General features: G+C 43.3%; 1 protein-coding gene across 1 annotated transcript in view; it reads right to left on the bottom strand.

The window, feature by feature from the left end:
- Window positions 1-18312, bottom strand: part of LPIN1 (lipin 1) — a 108321-nt gene extending 90009 nt beyond the window's left edge. The window contains exon 1 of the mRNA XM_084624308.1: window positions 18208-18312. Within this exon, the coding sequence (XP_084480434.1) occupies window positions 18208-18285 (78 nt within the window). The 5' untranslated portion in view covers window positions 18286-18312. The remainder of the gene's footprint in view (window positions 1-18207) is intronic.
- Window positions 18313-23522: the final 5210 nt, after the last annotated feature.

Genomic DNA, 23522 nt, shown 5'->3' on the forward strand with positions numbered 1-23522 from the left:
TATCCTAATTATTAGAGCTCATCATCAGTGTGTTGCTTACAGAAGAAAAAAACAACCAGTGAGGCTTATGTTCTATTTTATTGTTATGTATTATTTGTATTACCGTAGCTCCTACGAGCCCCAGTCAGGGGCCAGGACCCCAGTGGGATAGGCACAGTGCAAACGCAGAACAAAGAGACTGTCCCTAGATCTTCCTTCTGTGTAAGTGTGTGGTTCCCACTGTCCAAGGAAGCTGGACAGACACACTGAGAGATGTACAAGGGTTAGCACGCAAATGACTGCTGCTGGTCAAGCGATTCCCTGGCCACACTGAGTCAGCAGTTTTACTAGCCAATTCCAGGGATCCCTGGTGTGACAAGAATTGGGCAGTCATTCAGGTACGCAGCCTGACCCCTGAGATACGTAGAGTGCTGAAGTTGAAAAGTTCACTTGATCCCGTGAGTTCATGCCTGGAATGTACTGTCCCTTTGCAGTGAGTCAGTGAAGCCGTCAGGTGACATGTGCTCACTGGCACTGGGTGGGTTCTGGTTACACTCAGGCTGATTCAAATGGGAAAATAAGTCCACCTTCAAAAACAGAAAACATACCACCCACATTACTGAGCAAGTCGTGTCTGTGTTTCCCAATAGTTATAAACTGACATCATCAGTTTAAAGAGAGTAACAGCTCCACTGATGCGTAAGAACATTGCAATAGGGTTCCTAATGAGTTAACTTCATTTAGTGCCCGGGCAGCTGGTGCCACTTTAATAGCACATGATGCTGCTTCAGAAGGTTAAAATAGATGCCTTGGTGTTGACAAAAAATGAGGGGATGGGGAAGGGGGTCATCATTAAACTCATTGGGCGAGAACAAGGGGTGCCCTGGGATAGTGCAGCACAGCTTTGGTGGAAAAAAAGATGTGGCTTTCCATCACCTTTCTGCCCCCCAGTTCCTACAACTATCAGGAGATGGTTCAGTCCAGGGCACACCTTAGAGCATCCTCAGGAATCTTCTAAATTACACTGGCTTGTAACGGCCCCCGAGGAGCCATTATGCTGGCAGGGTTCTCCAGAGCACAGCAAGTGTACTCCAGACACCTCCATCTGCCTGCAACACCTCCCTTATGCCTGGGAGGTTTGGGCAGGTTTAGCAAAGAGCCAGCTTAGCCAGCTTTGTGTCACTCATGGATTTCTCCATGCCAGGAGAAGCCCCAGCTGCCCATTTAGGATTGGCATGAAAGGATGATCAGGCCAAAGATCAGACCCATTACTAAAGCTGATAAACATGACAAATGATTTACAGAAAATCAGACATGCACAGTACAGCTGAATAGAGCATAGCAAAGGGGATGATAAAAAGCTATTTTGCAAGGGTAGGGGTAGGTATGTGAGAGCAAGTACTCCCTTCTGTTTCCTCAGCAAACAGGAGCACAAAAGCAGTGGATCTAGGCGCATGCTACTGTCTTAGGCCTTGTCTACATGGCAAAACTGTACACACTAGAAAGCTACTTTTAGTGGCAAAACTCAGCTGTTTTACCGACAAAATAAAGCCACCTCAATGAGAGGCATAAAGTTAAAGCGACAAAGCGTCAGTTTAGAAACACTGCTGTTTGTTTTGTCAGTGGAACTGGCTTTCGCCAGTATCCCACAATGCCCGCCATGACCACTCTGCTCACTGTTTTGATCTCTGCTGCCCTGCAAGCATGCGCCCCTCCCTATCAAAGCCCGGGGAAGTGTCTGACAGCTGAGCATGCTGTTCCGTTTGGAGAACAAAGAGCAAATCATTGGAATGCTCCTGTTCTGCCCTACACTAGGGACACAGGGGCAGGCAGGCTGCCGCTGCAAGGAGCAGCGTGTGCGTGTAGGAGTGGGTGGGGGATGACACTGTGTGCTGCTTTGACATTCCTCAGCATGGAGAGCTCAGAGCTGCTCCCCACAGCTGAGGAGGCTGTGGGAGAACTCGCAGGGAACCACAGAACCATAGGCAGGCAGGCAGAGTAGGCTGCTTTGGGAAAGACTGCTGTGCCAAGCAGAGCTGGGGGCTGATGTGCCTCAGGATAGGTCAGTCAACCTGCTGTCTCCCCAGAACCAGACACACCACTCTCCTCTCCCTCACACACTTGAGTTAAAAAAAGCAGCTGTCAATCTACTAGGATGCCCCTGGAACGATGGGATTGAGAAACCTGCATCATGTGACCCTGTACCTGCCCCATGAGGCATTGCAAACCCTTCCCAAAGCACCCTGAGGCCAGTTGCATAGTGGAATAGCTACCACAGTGCACTGTTCTCCGTGTTGCTGCAAGAGCTGCTAGTGTGGATGCGCTCTGCCAACACAAGGAGCTAGTGTGGACATGCAATAGCGGTTTTTATTAAAGCGCTTTAATTAAAGTGGCATAACTTTTGCCAGCAAAACTTTGTAGTGTAGACAAGGCCTTACTCTAAATCCCACAGAAACCACCACAATAACAAGTGCAATATCTGAATAATAGAGTAGACTAGATATTGGCCTCTGTGGTTGGGGACTTGGTACATTGGGATGGCTGCATTGACTGTATCAACTTCCGCAACTCCTCGGGGATATACTGATAACTGATTTCAGTTAGAACTGGCTTCACCAGCTTAACTTATTCCATTTCCCCAACTGCATCATAAAAAACCCATTTAGGGCCCTATCCAATTCACATTGGTTTGAATAGGAGTTGGATCAGGCCCCTTACAAGAGATCACCAGGACTAACCACAGCTGGGGGAAGCAGGGGAGAATGGCTCTTTCCAGACCCAAGCTGCCACGTGAGCCAGGCATCAGGGCCTGTCTCTGACCTTTGGCAGATCACTGATAAAGTTTGCAAATGACACAAAAATTGGGGGAGTGGTAAATAATGAAGAGGACAGGTCACTGACACAGAGCAATCTGGATCTCTTGATAAACTGGGTGCAAGCAAAAGCTGGGCATTGTAATATGGTGAACTGTAAATGTATACATCTGGGAACACAGCACATAGGCCATATTTATAAGATGCGGCAAGCAATGACTCAGAAAATGATTTGAGGGCCATGGTGGATAATCAGCTGAACATGAGCTCCCAGTGCAACACGGTGGCCAAAAAAGGTAATGCCATCCTGGGATGCATCAGCAGGGGAAGCTTGAGTAGGAGTAGAAAGGTTATATATCGCTGTATTTGGAGATTGGTGCAATCACTACTGGAATACTGTGTCCAGTTCTGATGTCCACAATTCAACAGTGATGTTGATAAATTGGAGTGGATTCAGAGAAGAGCCATGCGAAGGATTAAAGGGTTAGAAAACGTGCTTTATAGTGATTGATTCAAGGAGGTCAATCTAGATAGTTTAACCGGGAGAAGGTTAACAGGGGACTTGATTGCAGACTATACGTACCTACATGGGGAACATATACTTGATAATGGGCTATTCAATTAGCAGGAAAAGGTATAACGTGATACAATGACTAGAACTTGAAGCTAGACAAATTCAGACTGGGAATAAGGCATAATTTTTAACAGTGAGTGTAATTAACCATTGGAATAATTTATCAAGGGTCATGATGGATTTTCCATCACTAACAATTTTAAAAGATCTGTTCTAGGAATTTTGGTGGGGGGTGCGGAGGTGTGTGGGAGTCCTATGGCCTGTGTTACACTGGAGGTCAGACCAGATAATTACAATGGTCCCTACTGGCCTTGAAATCTGTGAATCTTCAGATCCACAGGTTTCCAGGACACAGCAGCATTCCACTTCTGACAAAAGCCAGGCTAAAGGAACATGTCACCTACAAACCCTTTTCCGCTTTTTTCAAGTTGCCCAGCCAACCTCAGCATGCCATAGCCAGCATGAAACATGATCCTTTGGAGAACGGAGGTGATGTGTAGGAACAGTAAGTGACATTACTAACATAGTGTGCCCATAGTCAAAGTACTCCTGGGGGAATTCTACACCACTGCACACACACAGAAATCATGTCCTCTTTCTGAGGGGGGAGCAAAAGGAACTTCAAGAACAGTCACACACCCCTCCCCAGCAGTACGGGTGTGTAGTTTTGGGCACCCAGAGCAGCTGGCAGAGAGGTAAATCACTGGTGGGGGGATGGGGATGCCCCGGCCGATGCCAGTTCAGACCCACCCTCCCCATCTGCCTAACTCCTGTGCATCCCCCTAAAGCACACCTCTTTGCACCCAGAACTCCCAACCAAGTTCCATGCACCCAGTCCCACCACCAAGCCACCGAAAATAAATACAAATTGGGAAACATATCAAAACCTGATTTACCAGATTCTTAATGGGCTTTACCAGTTTCACGCTACCGCAGGGCTTTATGACAGCTGAGATGCATGATATGGTGCGTGGCTGGTACACCACGACAGAACAGAAACAAATAATCGAATAGCAGATTGTGACCTTTCCCAGCAACCTAAACATTCTAGATCATGAATCTAATTGGAGAACAGAAAGAAACCCTCTTATGAACAAGTGGCCAATGTACTGTATGACCAAACCCAGAAAATGTGCTAGAAATATGACTATTGCATAACGGTATGTGATTAAATGACTTGGGCCCCGACCTAGCAAAGCAATTTAGCATGTGCTTAACTTTAAGCATGTGAGCAGTCCCATTGACTTGAACAGGCCTACTCAGATGCTTAAAAGGTAAGCAGATGCTTAAGTGTTTGCTGAATTAAGACTCAAGTCACTGAATCATGTACTATGTAAGGACTGCAGAATTTACTAGTTCTTTTCTGTATATTTGTAACCTGCTTTTCTCTCCCCTTTCCGAAAAAAAATAAAGAAAAACAGGAAAATATAAAAACACTCTTTGGCATTAATGGGACCAGGATTTGCCTCTCCACGCACACAAACAGCTCCAAGCCTTTTCATTTGTAAATTTATCTCATTCACCAGCACTGCTATTGTCAAGGTTCCTCCCCCACTCTGAACTCTAGGGTACAGATGTGGGGACCTGCATGAAAACCTCCTAAGCTTACCTTTACCAGCTTAGGTTAAAACTTCCCCAAGGTACAAATTAATTTTATCCTTTGTCCTTGGAATATCCACTGCCACCACCAAACTCTAACTGGGTTTACTGGGAAACGTAGTTTGGACACGTCTTTCCCCCCAAAATCCTCCCAACCCTTGCACCCCACTTCCTGGGAAAGGTTTGGTAAAAATCCTCACCAATTTGCATAGGTGACCACAGACCCAAACCCTTGGATCTGAGAACAATAAAAAAGCATTCAGTTTTCTTAATAAAAGTAGAAGTAAATAGAAATAAAGGAATCACCTCTGTAAAATTAGGATGGTAGATACCTTACAGGGTAATTAGATTCAAAACATAGAGAATCCCTCTAGGCAAAACCTTAAGTTACAAAAAAGACACACAGACAGGAATAATCATTCTATTCAGCACAATTCTTTTCTCAGCCATTTAAAGAAATCATAATCTAACACATACCTAGCTAGATTACTTACTAAAGTTCTAAGACTCCATTCCTGGTCTATCCCCGGCAAAAGCAGCATACCGACAGACACAGACCCTTTGTTTCTCTCCCTCTTCCCAGCTTTTGAAAGTATCTTGTCTCCTCATTGGTCATTTTGGTCAGGTGCCAGCGAGGTTACCTTTAGCTTCTTAACCCTTTACAGGTGTGAGGATTTTTCCTCTGGCCAGGAGAGATTTTAAAGGGGTTTACCCTTCCCTTTATATTTATGACAGCTATGAAATTCTTTCCTGAGTAGGCCATGACCACATGTCCACCTTTCCCTGTCCATACCAGGCTATGCTTTCCATGGGAGTGTACACATTCATCCCTCTGCAGAGGACTAGCGCAAGGCCAATGCACTAGTTAAGTGCTTCTCAATTGCATTTTGAGGGCTTAATTGGGAGGCAAATGTTTCACGGATCTTATCTGGGCCCTTAACAACATGTTCTCTGATCTGTCACCCCACCCACCCTCAAATCCACTCACTGGCTTCTTCTTTTCTGCCTCAGATTCAAGGTCCCCATCATCACTTTTTAAGCCTCTATTCTACACTGTCCCTGCCTCCATTTCCTCCTATACCTTCTCTCAGACTCTACCCTCTGTCCGAAGCCTCCATCTTTAACACAGCCTTTCTCCCAGAAACACAGTTAGGCTCCTATTCAGCAAAGCACGAGCTCACCTTTAAACATGTGAGTTGTCCCATTGACTCCAGCGGGATTACCAACAGTCTCAGAGTCAAACACTTCCTTAAATACTTTGTTAAACTGGGTCCTCAGTCCACAAACCTGACCAGGCTCAATGTGCCTATAAAAATGTTCCTTTCTCCTAAAGCTGCCACCATGCATAAAACACTAAATATCTAAAATTGACTATTTTGTTCCCCTTCTCTGTTAACCTATCACCCATTGGGCAAGTGGTGCCAGCCAGAAATTAGAAACATGATCTAGTCTTGTTCTTGCAATCATAAATATTGGTACAGTATGTCTGCCAAACTTCTATTAATAAATCACCTCTCTCTCTCTGCCACTGGGTTATTCTATGATAAAAGGCCAGTCCCCTCCTCCTCCTCTTCCCTCTTGTTTGTACTTCACAGATTCTCAGGGACTGCTTTCAACACTCTGCTAGCTCCTAATCTATTGAAATGTGTCCATCATACCCACTCTCTAAGCCAGTATACATCAGAGGAGGAGGAATGTTGAAATCAATGGCATTACTCACATGAGTGTTACAGGATCAAGCTCCTTTGAAATGTAATGCTGTGGGCAGAATATGTACAAACAAGCAAAAACATCGTAAGATTTGACATCAACAGGAATTGACCTATGTACACACAACAACAGAAAGAAGATGACTGTGTATATTACAGGAAAAATACATCAACAGTAAATTGTTAACCAAATAATTCCTAATCTAAGTCAGCTATTATAAAAAGACTAACCTACATCTCACAGAAACTTAGAACCCTCTGGAAATTTCTTCTAGGTTTCTTTCAAACTCTATGTGCGAGAATGTTCCGTGCTCTCCTTTTAATCTTCCAAGTACTCTCAAGGAGAGACTTCAAAAACAGAGTAATCAAGTTGTCCCTTTTCACTCCTGTCACCGCTCACCAAGTCTCAGCACCAATAACCTTCTCAGTGAGTTCCCAGCTCCACATTGAACTTGAGAGCAGTTAGTCTCGCAAATGAGTAAAGCATGCAGTACGCACGTGTACGCACACACACAACTTGAAAACAGACTCACAAATGAGTAAAGCATGCAGTACACACACACACAGGAGCGCGTGCGTGCTGCTGTAGAGATGCTTTGTGGACATCTCTTCAGGTTCTATTCTATCAGCTGGAGTGCTCCTACATCACAAATCTAACACAGGAGTGCTGGATGAAAGCAGAGTGGGCAGTGAATTTGAAAATAATATAATTTCTTTTTCACTCTTCCTGTTGCTTTATCCTAATGTTAGTTTTTATACTTTTCCATAGGGGATGGGAGTTATTTTGCAATATACAGTATATTTAATCATCATCCTCATCCCTAGCTCTTATATAGCTCTTTGCATCAGTAGGTCTCACAGCACTTTACAAAGGAGGGCAGCATCATTATCCCCATTGTACAGATGGGGAAACCGAGGCAAGAGAGATGGCTGACCTGACCAAGTTCGACCAATGGTTGAACCAGAATAAAACCCAGGTCTTCTGAAACCCAGTCCAGCATGATGCTCACTAGGCCACATTGCTATTGTTTACGTGTCTGTGGTACCTGAAAAGCATCTCTCTAATATACACACAAATGAAAAGCTTTAAAAGAAGGACTTTGTAAGTGCTCGGCCATTTTTTGTCCACACAAAAATGTTCCATGAATAACAAGTAGAACTGACTTTCCAGGAAAGATACAGGCGGACATCCTCAAGACAGGATGACTTGAAAGCAGAAGTTGGCAGAGCAAGAGTGAGTTAAAAATTTACCCTGAAGTGAGAGCCCCTCACTGTCTAGCTAGCTATCTTAGCTACTAACATGGCTCCCATCACTGTTGCATCAAGCGTCTCACAATTTTTAATGTGCTTATCTGCACCACACACCTGTGAGGTAGAGAAGTGCTATTATTCCGTTTTACAGATGAGGAACTGCTGTACAGAGAGACTAAGGGCAGACTTTCAAAGACCCATAGGAGGGATTCACAAAGGTATTTTGACACCTAATTCTAATTGAAATCAAGGCTAGTTTAGTTGCCCAACCAGCTTAGATGATTTGAAAATCCCACTAGGTGGCTAGCTACATATTTAGTTGTCTAGGGACCTTTAAAAATCTTACCCTAAGTGACTATTAGTTCCTGCAGAGAATTTTCCCAAATAATAATAAGATATTAGTAATAAATAATAAGGTTTTAATAAAATTAAATATACAGGAGAAGGCAGAAAAAGTGGCAATACTTTCATTTTATAGTTTTATTACTGTTTTGACAAAAAATCCACAATTGGAGCTTGAATTTGTGTGTACAAATTCACCTTTAGAACCCTGCATCTGATTCTTGACAGGATAACTTCTCAGAAATTATGACTTAACAGGGTATTTCACAACTGTAGTAGCTTGCTACTTGCATAGCTTCAGCAGTGCAAGGTTTTACTGCACAGAGTTAGCAAACTAGGCCTCAATCCCGCAAAGAGAACCGTGTAGAGGGAACCTGGCATCTGTGCAGAGTTCCACTGATTTCAGTGTGGCTCTGTGTCTGGTCAAGGGTCTGCCCCCATAATTCACCTAACAGGGTCAGAGCTCAAGTGTGGAAGTTGTATATCTGTTAGATAGAGACACTGATATTAAGACTTTGTAAGATTGTTTTGTACCCTCAGTGTTTTTACTATGAATGAAACACTCATATCCCAAAACATCACTGGGATTCTACTCTTTCTTCTAACATAGTGGTTTTCAGCCTATGCTCCATGGATCCCTGGGCGGGTCTGCAGACTTTGTCTAAGATTTCCAAAGGTGTCTGCACCTCCATTCAAAAATGTTTAGGGTCCGCAAATGAAAAAAGGTTGAAAACCACTGTACTAACAAAAAAGAAGATAAATTGACATCAGCGAGAAATAATACATGTAGCCACTGGAGGTCACTTTTGTTTCAGCTATATTGAGCTTTAGAGCACTTGGTCTATCAAAAGAGTATTAAAAAGTCAGAAGGGTGCATATGGAACTTTATCAGGCAATGTTCATTTAATTCCAGGCCATTTTGTGACCCACACATTTGGTTTCTTGTGAACCATTTTTATAAAAAGGCTATTTTCATCAAAACCATTCCAGCTTTCAGAGGTTTGAAACATAAATTTATTTTTGCTTGAAAGCCATTTTGAAATTTAAAAAATTAATAAATCATATTTTAAATTCAAACATAGGAACAGTTTAGATAAGTGGTTTTCAACTTTTTTTCATTTGCGGACCCCCTAAAAATGTCAAATGGAGGTGTGGACACCTTTAGAAGTCCGCAGACTCCTAGAGGAGTCCATGGACCACACTTTGAAAGCCACTGTTTTATGGTAACAACAACCTTTTGCAGATCCCTTACACATAATCTGCAGACCCCCAGAGGTCTGGGGACCACAGGTTGAAAACCACTGGTTTAGAGTGAAAATGAATCTATGTAAAAATTGGTATGTGCTTTTCGTGGAAGTGGATCATTATTGAAAATCATTAACAAAATATTAAAATCTCATGCTTGGTTTGTGCATCAAATACTGTACGCACATCTACCATTTAACTCAAAGGCTACAAGTGCAAGACTGATGCTGCAAATGAGGAAGAGAGGAGAAAAAGTAAAACAGTAATACAGTGTATACCAAAATAAGAGTCAGATCCTGCAAAATCATACCCCTACCAGTAGTCATTATTCATGTGATGAGTGTAATTGACTTCAAGGAGATTACTCACATGAGTAAAGTTCTGCTGGACCAGTCACTACCATTTGGTTAGTTTTCTCTCCTTTGATTTTTATTTATTCAGGACCTCATGAATAAAAAATATCTCCACTACAAAAAAATTAAAACAAGGGGCCCTTGTGGCATCTTAGAGACTTAGGCCTTGTCTATACTATGAAATTAGATCGATTTTATAGAAGTCACTTTTTAGAATTTTATACAGTCGATTTCATATGTCCACACTAAGCGCATTAAGTCGGCGGAGTGCGTCCTCACTACCGTGGCTAGCATCGACTTACAGAGTGGTGTACTGTGGGCAGCTATCCCACAGTTCCTGCAGTTTCTGCTGCCCATTGGAATTCTGGGTTAAGCTCCCAATGCCTGATGGGGCAAAAACATTGTCACGGGTGGTTTTGGGTACATGTTGTCAGGCCCCTCTCCCTCTCTCCCTCCGTGAAAGCAACTGCAGACAATCATTTTGCGCCTTTTTTCCTTGGTTACCCGTGTAGACGCCATACCACGGCAAACATGTAGCCTGCTTAGCTCACCATCATCGTACGTCTCCTGGGTGCTGCTGGCAGACACGGTACTGCATTGCTACACAGCAGCAGCTCCTTGCCTTCTCGGAAGATGGTGCAGTAGGACTGATAGCCATCATATGTCTCCTGGGTGCTCCTGGCAGACCTCAGTGAGGTCGATCAAGGGCGCTTGGACAGACATGGCTATCGTCCTCTTGGAGTACCGAATGGGAGCCAGAGACTCCAGGTCATTCTCTTCTTTAAGTTTCGTCTCATGGAGATTCAGTCCTGCCTGGAATATCATGCGAGCTGGAGGCTTCTGCCTCAGGCTGCTCTTCCAGCTGGCAGCACAGCGTGGTCGCACCTACCCCAGCCTACCCCTTGCTCCCATGGCTCATGAAGCCTGGACAGTAGTAAGGAGCAGTTCAGCTATAGGCTGAGCAAGTGCAGAATGGTGGCAGAATGTGCCTTTGGACGTTTAAAAGCTCACTGGCACTGTTTGCTGACTAGGTCAGACCTCAGCGCAACCAACATTCCCATTGTTTCGCTGCTTGCTGCGTGCTCCATAATATCTGTGAGAGTAAGGGGGAGACGTTTGTGGTGGGGTGGGAGGTTGAGGCAAATCACCTGGCGTCCGATTTCGAGCAGCCAGACACCAGGGCGATTAGAAGAGCACAGCAAGGCGCGCTGCGCATCAGAGAAGCTTTGAAAACAAGTTTCATGACTGGCCAGGCTTCAGTGTGACAGTTGTGTGTGTTTCTCCTTGATGCAAACCCACCCCTTTTGTTGATTTTAATTCCCTGTAAGCCAACCACCCTCCCCCCTTTGAAATAAAGTAACTATTGTTTTGAAACCAGGCATTCTTTCTTTATTAATTGAAAAAAAAGGGAGATAACTGACAAGGTAGCCCGGGTGGGGTGGGGGAGGAAGGAAAGACAAGGCCACATTGCTTGTTGTAGCCACACTACAAATCAAATTGTTTGAATGACAGCCTTCTGTTGCTTGGGCCATCCTCTGGAGTGGAGTGGCTGGGTGCCCAGAGCCCTCCTCCTCCCCACCGCATTCTTGAACATCTGGGTGAGGAGGCTATGGAACATGGGGAGGAGGGTAGGCAGTTATATAGCGGATGCAGAGGGGGGTCTGTGCTCTCGTTGGCTTTCCTGCGCTCCAACAGACGCTTCATCATGTCCGTTTGCTCCCCCATTAGCCTCAGCATCGCATCCTGCCTCTGCTCTTCATGCTCGCTTAATTCTTTCCTGGCCTCTGCCACTGAATACCTCCATGCATTAAGCTGTGCCCTATCAGGTATAAATACACAGCACCTGAAAAGATGGGAGTTGCCTTTCCGCGTGGGGGGTCAGTGGAGGCCAATTTAGTTAGGGTGGAAGTGGCCCATTTCCAATAGTTGACAAGAAGGGGAGAATATCAGCAGAGGGAAAATTACTTTTGTAGTGACCCAGCCACTCCCAGGCTTTATTCAGACCTAATTTGATGGTGTCAAGTTTGCAAATTAATTCCAGTCCTGCAGTTTCTCGTTGAAGTCTGTTTTTGAAGTTTTTTTACTGAAGAATGGCCACTTTTAAGTCTCTTATTAAGTGTCCAAGGAGATAGAAGTGCTCTCCTACTGGTTTTTGAATGTTACAATTCTTGATGTCTGATTTGTGTCCATTTATTTGTTTGTGTAGAGACTGTCTGGCTTGTCCAATGTACATGGCAGAGGGGTATTGCTGGCACATGATGGCATATATCACATTGGTAGATGACTGGGAGTGGCTGGGTCACTACAAAAAGTAATTTTCCCTCTGTTAATACTCACATCTTCTTGTCAACTGTTGGGAATGGGCCACATCTACCATGATTGAATTGGCCTCATTAGCATTGGCTCCCCACTCAGTAAGGGCTAGTGCTCAATAGGATTGGGATTAATTCTTGTATGGTGTTTTACAAAATAAGCCACTAATTACATGAAATAATATTAAATAATAAGCAGTGGTACAAGTCACTGTTGCTGTCCCATCACACTGATGAGGAGTTTATGGTGTGTGTCAGGAAATAATATTAGTGGGGAAATAAAGTTAAAATCCAGATGTAACCTTTCCGCCAGGCGGAGCTAGCAGCAACAGGGCCGGGTTCAATACCTTTCCACCGATACAAAACAGAACCGGCTTAAGCCCCCCCCCAGTAACCTGGGAAAATTACACACCACCCCTGGGCACCTCTGAGAGGCAATACTTCCCCACTCACAAGCATAGAGTCTGAGTGTATAAAAGAAACTTTTAATAAAAGGAGGGAAGTAACTCAGCGTTAATTTGGAAAAACCCACAAACAGAGTTCATAAACATAAACCATGAGCAAAAACGCAATCCCAAGTAAAAAGAAAAGGAGTACTTGTGGCACCTTAGAGACTAACCAATTTATTTGCCACAAGTACTCCTTTTCTTTTTGCGAATACAGACTAACACGGCTGTTACTCTGAATCCCAAGTAAGTTGGGCAGTGCCCTTTTCCCTCAGGTTCTTAAGTTCAGCAACCCAAAAGTCCCTTTAATGTACCCGTCCCTTCTCTACACCCTGCATAATTGCTGTCCTTGGTCAGTGCAGACCCAGAGTTAAGAGGTGCACCTGCAGAGTTCACCTCCCACCCTGGGTAGAGGTAAGGAGGCACCTTACTTGCTCCACTGATCAGGCACTCGACTGCAGGCCACTCGCTGTGCCTCTCCACCAGCCACCCTGCTGGCCACTCCCTGAGCCTCTCCAGCCACTGCTGTGACCTCTGTACGTCAGTCTCTTAGTGATTTACAGCTCAGCTCTTTGCAGGCTGAAACACTACCCCATCTCAAGTGATTTCAGCTCTGATTGAGCATTTAAAACAACAAAAGAAGCTCCTAATGAAGCCTATTTAGCTCTTTCTTTGAGCATTAAGGAGGAACAGATTAAACCAGACCAGGGGTACCCTTGGAGAGGGTTTGCAATCCTCCTGGCTGGAACACCTGTCCCCACCCCTCTTACCTTCACTGTCTTAACCAGGTCTTTTCAGCTGAAAGTGTCACCCCCTCATTTGGAACAGGTTAAGCACAGTCTTGCTTCCTTGTATTCCTACAATAATTACAACATTTTGGTAACAGCATTTCATTACCCCTGCATTCAGTACTAAAGTGATTTGTAACCCAGCACCAGCCAAAGTTGATTACTTTGAGCAAAACACTCTATTTGCTGGATATTTAAGCAGAGCAGGAGCAAACTGTATTTACATAAACACACCCAAAGTCTCTCTCTCTCTCTCAGCTAGCTGTCAGGGAAAAATTCATTCCCTGCTTACAGAGATAAAACTTTCTCCGATTCTCTAAAAGTTTCAATGATATGTTGGAAAAAAGTGCCAGGGGAAAATTGACAAGGGTAACAGATATGCCTCTCAGAAGGAGTGTGTCGAATCCCTGCCACTTCCTTTCTCCTTTCTTCAATTTGTAGATGTGTTGCATGTAGACTATAAGCTCTTTGAGACAGAGAACAGATCTATTTGTATCCCTGTAAAATCCCAATCCAATGGAAACCATTGCATTGATCACAATGTGGAAAAGACCCTAAAGCAGCGTACAAAGTTTTGGTGCTCTATAAATACTGATTAAAACATCAGGTTGCAAGACCTTCCTGAAAGCAGGTGTCTCTATAAACATCTAAATAAATGCATCTATAAAATACTTCCTTGCCTTCCTCACAGAGTCCTGAGACTGTGCTTGTAAAATGCTTGTGTGGTATACTCAGTTATTGCTAGTGATCAAATCTACCTCCAGTGCCCAGCCACAGTGACTATAACCTCCTGCTACTCAGTGACCACTGCAAGGGTTCTCCATTAGCTCAAGGGATAAAGACCTGTGGTTTGGTACTTGAACATTCTTGCACCACTGCCAGCCAAGGTGGCTGTACAGATAAAGCTGCAGTTTGTTACGCAGTTTGTTACGCAGTGATGATTCAAAGTGTGGTAACTGGGTTCTTTAGTAAAGTATTCTGAAAGTATTATGAAAGAGACTGACACAACTTCGACATCCCTTCTGCCCCAACACCTTAGGAGCCAAACAAAGAAAATACGAATAAAATGTAAAAACAAAACCAACCCCACTGCCTCACCCCCAAACAGAGCTTTTACCCGTCAATGCAAAGAGCCAGAGACTCTGGGACATCCACTAGGGACCGTGCTGTTGATTTTATGTGCAGGGTGCTCAGATACTACGATGATGGGCAACAGGATAAAACCGTGAAACCAGATGTACCCTACACACTTATATCGATAGAACTACATCGCTCGTGGGTATGAAAAATCCACCCCCGTGAGCGACACAGTGAGACCGATCGAACCCCTGGTGTAGAGAGCATTATGTCAATGGGAGAGCTTCTCCCATCGACACAACTACTGCTTCTCCTGCAGGTGATTAACCACGCTGACGGGGGAGGCTTTCCTCTCATGATAGGTGCATCTTCACTTATACACTGCCGTGGCACAGCTGCATTGGTGCAGCTTCACTGAGGCACCATTTTAAATGTAGACCTGCCCTGAGACAGTCAGAGAATTACATTAAGGTTCGCATTCCGTAGGAAATGGAAAAGAATTGCTTCAATTTTCAAAGATATGCAAACGGTTACATTAAATGAAAGAGAAAATTTTCTACGTGCATTTCTTTCACACCTGCACCCGTAAGCATTATATGGCGGATCTTCACAAAAGTTGTAGGCAATTCACTTCTGAAGATTGGTTGTTGCTATCAAAATCCCTCTGACGAATCTAGGCTTTTAACACTTCATGTTTTGAGCAGAACTCTCAAATGTGACAACTGTTCATGTCCTTGGAGTTTCAGAAACTGGCCAGGAGGTTCATGTTGCACTGAAGTCACTTGTGACATTCAGTGCCTTGCAAAAGACGCCTTCTTTACCTCCAAGATGCTTGCAGATTACAGTGATTTTTTGTAAGAAAAAACCTGGTACATTTCCATCCCCTTGCAGTTCCCTCTTTTCCTATTCAAGTGTTTGATCACTTCTCAGCCAAGCAATTCATTTTTCCACAGCTTGCATCTTCATTTGCAATATATTTTATAACGTTTCCTATAACGCAGCCCAAGAAAATCACAGGGACAACACAGAGATCTACAAAGCCTGAATTCAGTGTCTAGGCTCCTATCCAATGAATGGGGAGAGATAGGTGCCTTCAACTACGAACACAAACACAGCATGCCAGGCAGGGAGCCACCTAATCTAGCCAATGGGAGATGCTGACCAGACAAGTAAATATTACTTGTCACAGGTTAAAACCAAACCAAATCAATAATCATCAAAAACGGTAATATGGTGGCTGTTCACTGGAGTGAGAGAGGTGTGGTATCCTTCCAGTTTGCAAGTGTGGTCAGGTGCCCACATCACGGAAAAGACCACCAATTGGCACTAAGGGCTTGTCTACGTGGGGAAGTATCCCAAAATAGCAATTGCTGCATAGCTATTCCACACTAGCTCCTCATATGGACACTGTTAATGCAGAATAAGAATGTCCGGAGTACCTTTACTGAGCTTTACATTCACAGCCTAGCTTAAGTCCCAATAGCTTCCCCAGGTAGACAAATTCCCAACACCCTTGAGGCCAATTTCAACAGCTGCTCAGATACCATAGAAAAGAGCATATTATAAAAATCCTAAATAGAATAGACAAGAGGCTAGCTATTGACTGGGTGTAGAGATTAACTAACCTAGACACCTGGGAAGTGTAGGAATCTTACACTGCCCTTCCCCATGTTCTGTCCATACTGCAGATAGATAGAGAATTTCAGTCCCTACTGCCATCTGTCTGGCATCATTCCCATGAGAGTTTCCACCCAATTCAGAAGAAAAGATTGTGTAGTACTCTAGTAGCACAGCTGCAGCAAATCCTTCCTTATGGTCAGGAGTTGAGGGCAGTGGGAAGGATGTCAGCAGACACCATTAGGGACCTTGTAATGATTTCCTCCCCTGCCCACAGGACGATGGGAATGACTGACCCTATATCAGTTTTTTCCCTCTCTCTACACTGTGCTCATTTTGCAGTTCAACATATCATCATCTGCTGCATTATAAACCCAAATCCAAAGACCTGTTAATGGCCATGTAAACACAGCTGTTGGACTTACCTGGGGTTTTAAAAAAAAAATGTAAGATATGCCAGAATCATAGGCTGAATAATTGTGTTGCAACTTAGTCTTCTAGTTCTATTGCCACTGAATCTGAATTTGAGCAGTTTGAAAGCAGGGGTCCTTGAATAATCCGGGGGCCCATAAAATACATTAGCATAAAGGTAAACATCATTTAGAATTTTCTCCTGAAACAATGTTTGTTGTAACTGATAGAAAATAATCAAAGAGGGCAAAGAGACAGAACTAGTTATGCAAGATTCTAATCCATAGTCCATCCTTCCTACTTATCCTATTACTGAACAACAATGGTGGTTTGTTAAGCTCTTAACTAGATTTCCATTATAAAACTGAATGATGGTTCTATTTAAATTCCTAGACCATGCTCAGAGACATGTTACATGCTGTCCTTCCAGTGATGCATTAAGTGACATAATTTGTCTCTGTTTTATGAGATTATTTCTCCATTCCTCTCCCTGAAAAGGAAAATTATGTGTGACCTCTCTCAACATTCCTCAAGTAAAAATAATCCTTTTGCATGAAATTTTATGTGTGTGGTCTCTGCAGTGAATCAGAGGAAGCATTTTTGAGGGTATTTCTAAAAGTGAGAGAATTTTCACTTTTGGGAGATTATTTTTATAAAATACCATATTTCAAAATAAAAAATAGCTTGTCCTAGACACACCAAATGTGCATTATTATTCTCTCTTCTGTTAGAATGAGCATCTTTCAATATTTGGGGGAAGGTTTGATCATGGAGTTATTTACTGTGGACTTCTGAATCTTTCAAATACATGAGTTCTCTTATGGATGCTAAGGTCTCTATAGTCTTCTGCATCTCCTAAGAGATCTCTACAGTTGAACTAGTCACCATACTCCTACTGAGTGTAAGCACTTCAATAAGTTAGTGGAGGCAAAATTCCCACACTCTTTAAAGTTCTCAGTAGAACTTCAGGTTTAAGAACTTCAAGAAGGCAACAGTAGTTCCTTTGAATGAACTATAGTGCATCTGTTGCAAGCAGAAGTTCAAAATATGCACAGTTGTCAACTCGGTGCAGAATAAACAGTTCCGTGTAGTAATATTTGTGATATTTTTCCTTGACAATTAAAAAAATGCTAAGGAAATTCCAAGATAATAACTTTATCTTAAGTTAAGTTTGTAAATACATACCATTTAAGAAATCAGCCTTGGTAGAACATTGGTGTTATACATTAAAATTAAAAGCCAGGACATTTTTAAATTTAAAGATTAACAAAATTAACCCTTCTTTAAAATCTGGAAATTCAGAGTTATGTTTCTACAAAAAAGTTGAAACTGACGTTAGAGCATTGACCATCTTCTAAGTATACAACAACCAGCAATGCTTTATTCAGCCCACAGGTTCTCAAAGTGAACAGTACATGCACAGCATTGCTTGCCCTGAAGTCTCCAATGTGTGGATCCGCAGCATGATTAAGTAACACACCCTCCCCCCTTTTCAAATATATTTGTAAATGTCTGTAGGTGGAAATAGAAATGAAAATCAAATAATCAGTTAAACACTCACACTGCTGTAGAAAAGTGGAGTAGATGCTCATTCTACTCTGTCTGATATATGGGGTTTTATATCATAGTTAGTAAAACTCTTCTACTGCTTTAAAATGTTGTGTATGTAGACTTAGATCATAAGGCCTTACCCAAGACCAGGAAGATTCTGCAGGGGTTCCTCTGTGTCCTGCGTCTCTGGACGACATCTTGAGATAATTTTCCTCCATTCCCAGGGAATTCTTTACCCAGGAATGCTAAAACTGGGATTTGCTTTGGTCGTAAACAAAAATGCTGCGTTCAAGTAATAGTTGTTGACAACAAAGATCCAGAGAAAATAATTTCTCAGTGCTCATGTTTGCTTGCTAATTTTACCTGCTCAAGTTCTTGGAACCGCAGCCAGAGCAAGAAACATGAGCCCAATAAGCTAGTGCACATTTTCCTTTCAACTGACTCCTCAAGTATTCCAATTAAGTCACAAGCTTCAGTGGAACGAAGGCGGCTTTACAGACACAAAACACCTTCCAGCTGGATGGTTTTTTTCTTATTTTGAAAGGGTTTTTTCTGGGCAGGCAATTTGCTGAGCTCCTCTAACTGTGAACAAAACTCCATGCAATTTGCATTCTGCAGGCATTTTAATGCTTTAGACATGTCTTTTAAATTGGCTCTTACTGTCATAACCCAGTCATGCTCTCCTACACAACCCCGGAACTCCACAGTTTAAATGTGGTTACATGGGTGTAACTGAAGATAGATTTTGGCCCTTAATGCATGCCTGTCTATTTGATTTTGTAGTGTGGATGCACAAGTGTTTCTTTGTCAGAGCTAAGTTTAAAGAGAAATACAACTTCTTAAAATGCTGGTTTTGAGTATGCCCAGCTGGGGAGTGTGCAGTTTCACAAACACTTAATGTAGTCCTCCTTTTGAATCCAGATAGCCTTTCTCCTGGCTTAAAGCTTCAAACTCTGCTACTTCCAGTCCAGCAGCTGAACTCTTTTGCAAGTCCTACCAGTCAGAAACTTGATAGCAAATTAAAGATCTCTCCTAGTTTCATGCCAATACTTTCAGTGTAGTTTATAAAAATATCTTTCAACTACAGTATGCAACCACTGAACCAAGCACTAAGCTTCTATTGTAGAAGCACAAAACCAATCAGGAGTAGAAAAATGTTAAACTCAATTTTCTCAGCTATAGAAGTAGTAATAAGAAGGACATAAGTACTTCAAGTACAGCAGCTTTTCCTAGCTTTGGTGATTCATAATATCAGACCCTAGAATCACATTGTTCAGATTACACTCTTGCATTTCTATTATATTCTGTGTTTAAAAAAGGCCTACAAGGATTTTCTCCAAAGAAAGTTTTTTCCTGTTTGCTCTTTACTTGAGAAATATCAGGAATGTCACTTCAAGTTTTGCTGGTGCTCTGAGTGTTGATTGTGAGCTTTCTTAATTGAAGATGCAATGGTGTTTCTAATCTTTAGCAAACACAATGTTTCTCTCAAGAGTTTCAGAGGTTTGAGATAAATAGCTGTTAAAAACAAAGTTCAGCAGTTTGAATAAAAATAATTTACACTCTTAATTACGTTTCACTTGTTTGATGTCTCTGATGTTTTAAAACTACTAGTTCCCAATATAGAGCCTCATTTTCTGCTCCCTTGTACCTTGGGTTATCATTTGCATTTGTGAAGAGGGATACAGTATACTTCCATTCTGATTTGATACCATTTTGTACCCACTGTTCAGAGCTGGAAAAGAGCAGGGCCCTTTTTATCAGGAAAATCAGCATAGTCAAGGCCTGAATTCCTAATATTAAAAACTAACGGGGTTGGGGGGAAGGGGCTATATTTAGTTCTTCTTTATACATGAATTTATAAATATTGCAAATCCATTGTTGTTCCTTCATAGATATCTTTAAGTGTGACCTAGATAAATGACTATCAGACTCAGCCTGTCTAACTTAAGACAAAATTCTCCAAGATTTCAGGGAGATATTACCTATGTATGGGTGACTAGAGGCCAAAGCTAACCTACTCCCATTGAAATAAAAGGCAGTTCTGCCACTGACTTCAATAGGAACAGGATCAGTCTCTTGGCCCTTTACGTTTATTCGACACAGTGACAGCTGGAATTCCTTGTCTCACAGGCTCAGTGGCTGTCTGTTCAGTGAAGTATGCTAAGATGATTTTCCGGTATGTCATGAGGGTTGCTTTTAAATCTGCCAGTCTGACCCCTTCTGGTTTGAGCTTTATTAATGTCACTGTATAAAGTGTTGAAATAAAATCGTGATTGAATTAACTGAGCCCAGGATCTATGCATTGGCTACTTCATTTATCTTTCCATTCAGTTGTATAACTTCACTTGCTATTTATAGCAAGCTATTACAAGATACTCTTAGAATCAATTATGAACAAACTACCGGCACCACCAGGGAAATGCTAAATGCAATGACAGCCTCAGCTCCCTGGATGGAGGAGGCACAAAACTTCCCAACGTCTCCATAGCAAGCACTTCTCTGTAGATTATAGCCCTAGGGTGAGGTAGCTCTTTTCACTAACCAAATACGCTCTGTGACTGTTGCTTGGGTTTTGCTCAAGAGAGCGTCCAAAGGAGTGGATTCCACCTCCAAAGAGTTCTTGTAAGATCCAACCCTTGAGGATGTCAAAGTCAGATTCAAGACTCACTGAATTTGTCAGACCACTCTGTTTATTAGCAAAGTGCTTTGCCAATGCATCCAGATATATGTGAGCCTCCTGCAAAAGCTCAAGCTAACTTATTTATACAGATAAGCCAAAGCCAATTTAACATAGGAGACAAAAGGAAGCAGAAACTGACAAATATACATACATATCTTATTTGCATACTAACGTTTACCAATCTCCTAGCTCAGTAGGAGCTCTAAGTTAATTAGTCTGAGAACCCATTGTCTCACACTCCTTAATGTTTCTCTTCCTGACAACTATATTTCAACAAACTCTTCAAGCAGCATTTCTTTAATGAATTATAATTTCAACATAATTCGTTTTACTTTCACAAGGAGGACCAACAAGATACAAGCTGACCCAACCTGAGTCCCTCTGCTGCAGCCCTCCCCACTTTGCCCATCACCCTGGAAGATCAGTAGGGGGCAGATACCCACCTTTCCTCCAATGTCCTACGCCCTGGTCTTCCCGCTGAGACAGTCCGCTGTCCATCCACAGGTGCTGAAGAGCCTCCTGCAGGGCACCATGAACTACCACCTGGTCAGCTGTCCAATATCCTCCTGCTGAGGGTCTGCAGGGCCACACTGCTCTACAACTCTGTGTCCACTACCCTGGGTTTACAGAGACCTGGTCTGCCATTTTCTCCAGGACATCTGTTCCTATGCCAAATGCTGAACACTGCCAGCCTGAACTATGAGAGATACTGTCCATCTACTGTCCCATTTGGACCAGGAATATCATGTCTAGAAAGAGGACCAAAAGGCTGTTCTGGCTGTCCTCTCTGGGCTTAGCCCTCCCCCTGTGGCTTTCACAATGGGAGAAAGACACAGTGGTACAGTCTGTGCCCTCCTCGCTAGTGTGGACTGCTCTGGTACCCAACACCATCCTGAAAAACTTCATCCAGGCCTGGGACACGCTATTTGCATAGTGGTAGTACTGAGAGTCCCCAGCTGAAACTAGGGTCTCATTGTGCTCTCCTTGCACACAGTCCCTACCACAATCTAAGTCAATAAGACAGACAAAGGGTGGAAAAGGAAGTGGGGTGAAGTGACTTGCTCAAAGTGATAGAGCACATCAATGGTAGAGTCAGGAATAAAACCTAGGTCACCAGACCACACTGCCTCACAGACCATACATGCAGTGATCCCTCCCTCACTACGTTAAAGGGATGGGGGGGTACTCAGCATACACCTAGTGCCTGCCTGTACAAGACACCATTATTACAGTCTACACCAGCTTTAGTTCCATGTTCCAAAGGACAGTCCAAAGCATCAGGCTCTACCCTCTAATTGTTAACCTTTATGCATAAATCTTTTGTTTCTATGGCATTTGCTGTGTTGGCAAGACTGTGTACCTGGTTATGTGTAAATAGGTATGCTGCGTAATCTCCTGAAGTGTTCCCTTCAATAATAAATCAGGAGCAGCGGCACAGGAGCCAGCAAACAGAGCTGAAAACAGGGAGTTTGAGGGAGACATGTGTGTGTGGTGTTCTGGTGTTTGTTTGGTTTTGGTTTTGCTTGCTAGTGTAGATGGAAAGGCTATGACAGATACCAAGGCAGCAGTGGTAGTGAACCAAGGAATGGAAGGGACAATGAAGATGACTGGATGTGGAACCTGAAAAGAACTTCATTTGGATGAAGTGCCGCCTGATGGAGCGGATGGAAGAGAAGATCTGAGGTTTGGAGATGCAAGTGGAAACTATGATTGAGTTTCAAAGGGGATTTGAGCTGATCATGGAGGGAAGGGAAGAGGAAGCTGAAGGAAAAAGTCAAGACTTTCAGATGGAAGCTGGACTGAAGAACTCAGAGGGGAAACTGCTGGGTGAGGAAAGTGGCCAGTAGACGCATCTGACTACGAGAACCAGGCAGAGGAAAAGATTGGCTAGTGAAGGAGAAAGAACTCAGGAACAGGTTTGCTGAAAATGAAGGAGGGGCACAGCAGGCAGTACCTGAAGGTGGGAGGGAAAGAGAGAAGAGCAGCTAGTCCTTAAGAAGAGGGGAAGAGTCAGTGGAGGTACCCAGAGTTCAGAGCCCCAGGAGAATGCAGAATGACTCTCAGGAGATGGTAAAGGAGAACAAAAGACTAGAGGTCTTGCAGCCAGAAAGAACAAGAGGAAGGCCAGAGAATCACACCGACACCAGGAGAAAAGGCAGATCTGTGTGATTGGTGACTCCCCACTAAGAAGCACAGACAGGCCTGTCACAAGAGCTGATCTGGCGAACAGAAGGGTCTGGGAGCTAAAATATGGGATGTGGACTTGAGGCTGAAGAGGATCCTAACAGGAGCACGAAATAATCTACTGATTGGCCTTCATGTCGGAACAAATGATACAGCTAGATTCTCTCTGGAACATATCAAGGGAGACTATGCCAGGCTGGGGAAGATGCTTAAGGAAATGGAGACTCAGATGATCTTCAGTGGGTTCTACCTGTCCCTACACAGGGAGAATGAAGGCGAGACAAGATTATGATGACCAACAAATGGCTCAGGCTCTGGTGCTATAAGGAAGGCTTTGGGATGTTGGACCACTGGGAGGCATTCATGGACAGAGGACAGTTCTCATGGGGTGGCCTCCACCTGAGTAGGGAGGAAAACAGCCGTCTGTGATGGAGAAGAGCTGATTAAAAGAGTTTTAAACTAGGAACTCGGGGGAGACGGTTGGGAGATGCTCATGTAACCACCACCCCTGATTCTAACACTGAGTAGGAGAAAAATCAAGAGAGCAATGGAGAAAGAAACAACAGTGGGTAGGAGAATGGCTAATGTCAA

The sequence above is a fragment of the Lepidochelys olivacea genome, assembly GCF_965140295.1.
Source record: "Lepidochelys olivacea isolate rLepOli2 genome assembly, chromosome: 3".
Classification (NCBI taxonomy): Eukaryota; Metazoa; Chordata; order Testudines; family Cheloniidae; genus Lepidochelys; species Lepidochelys olivacea.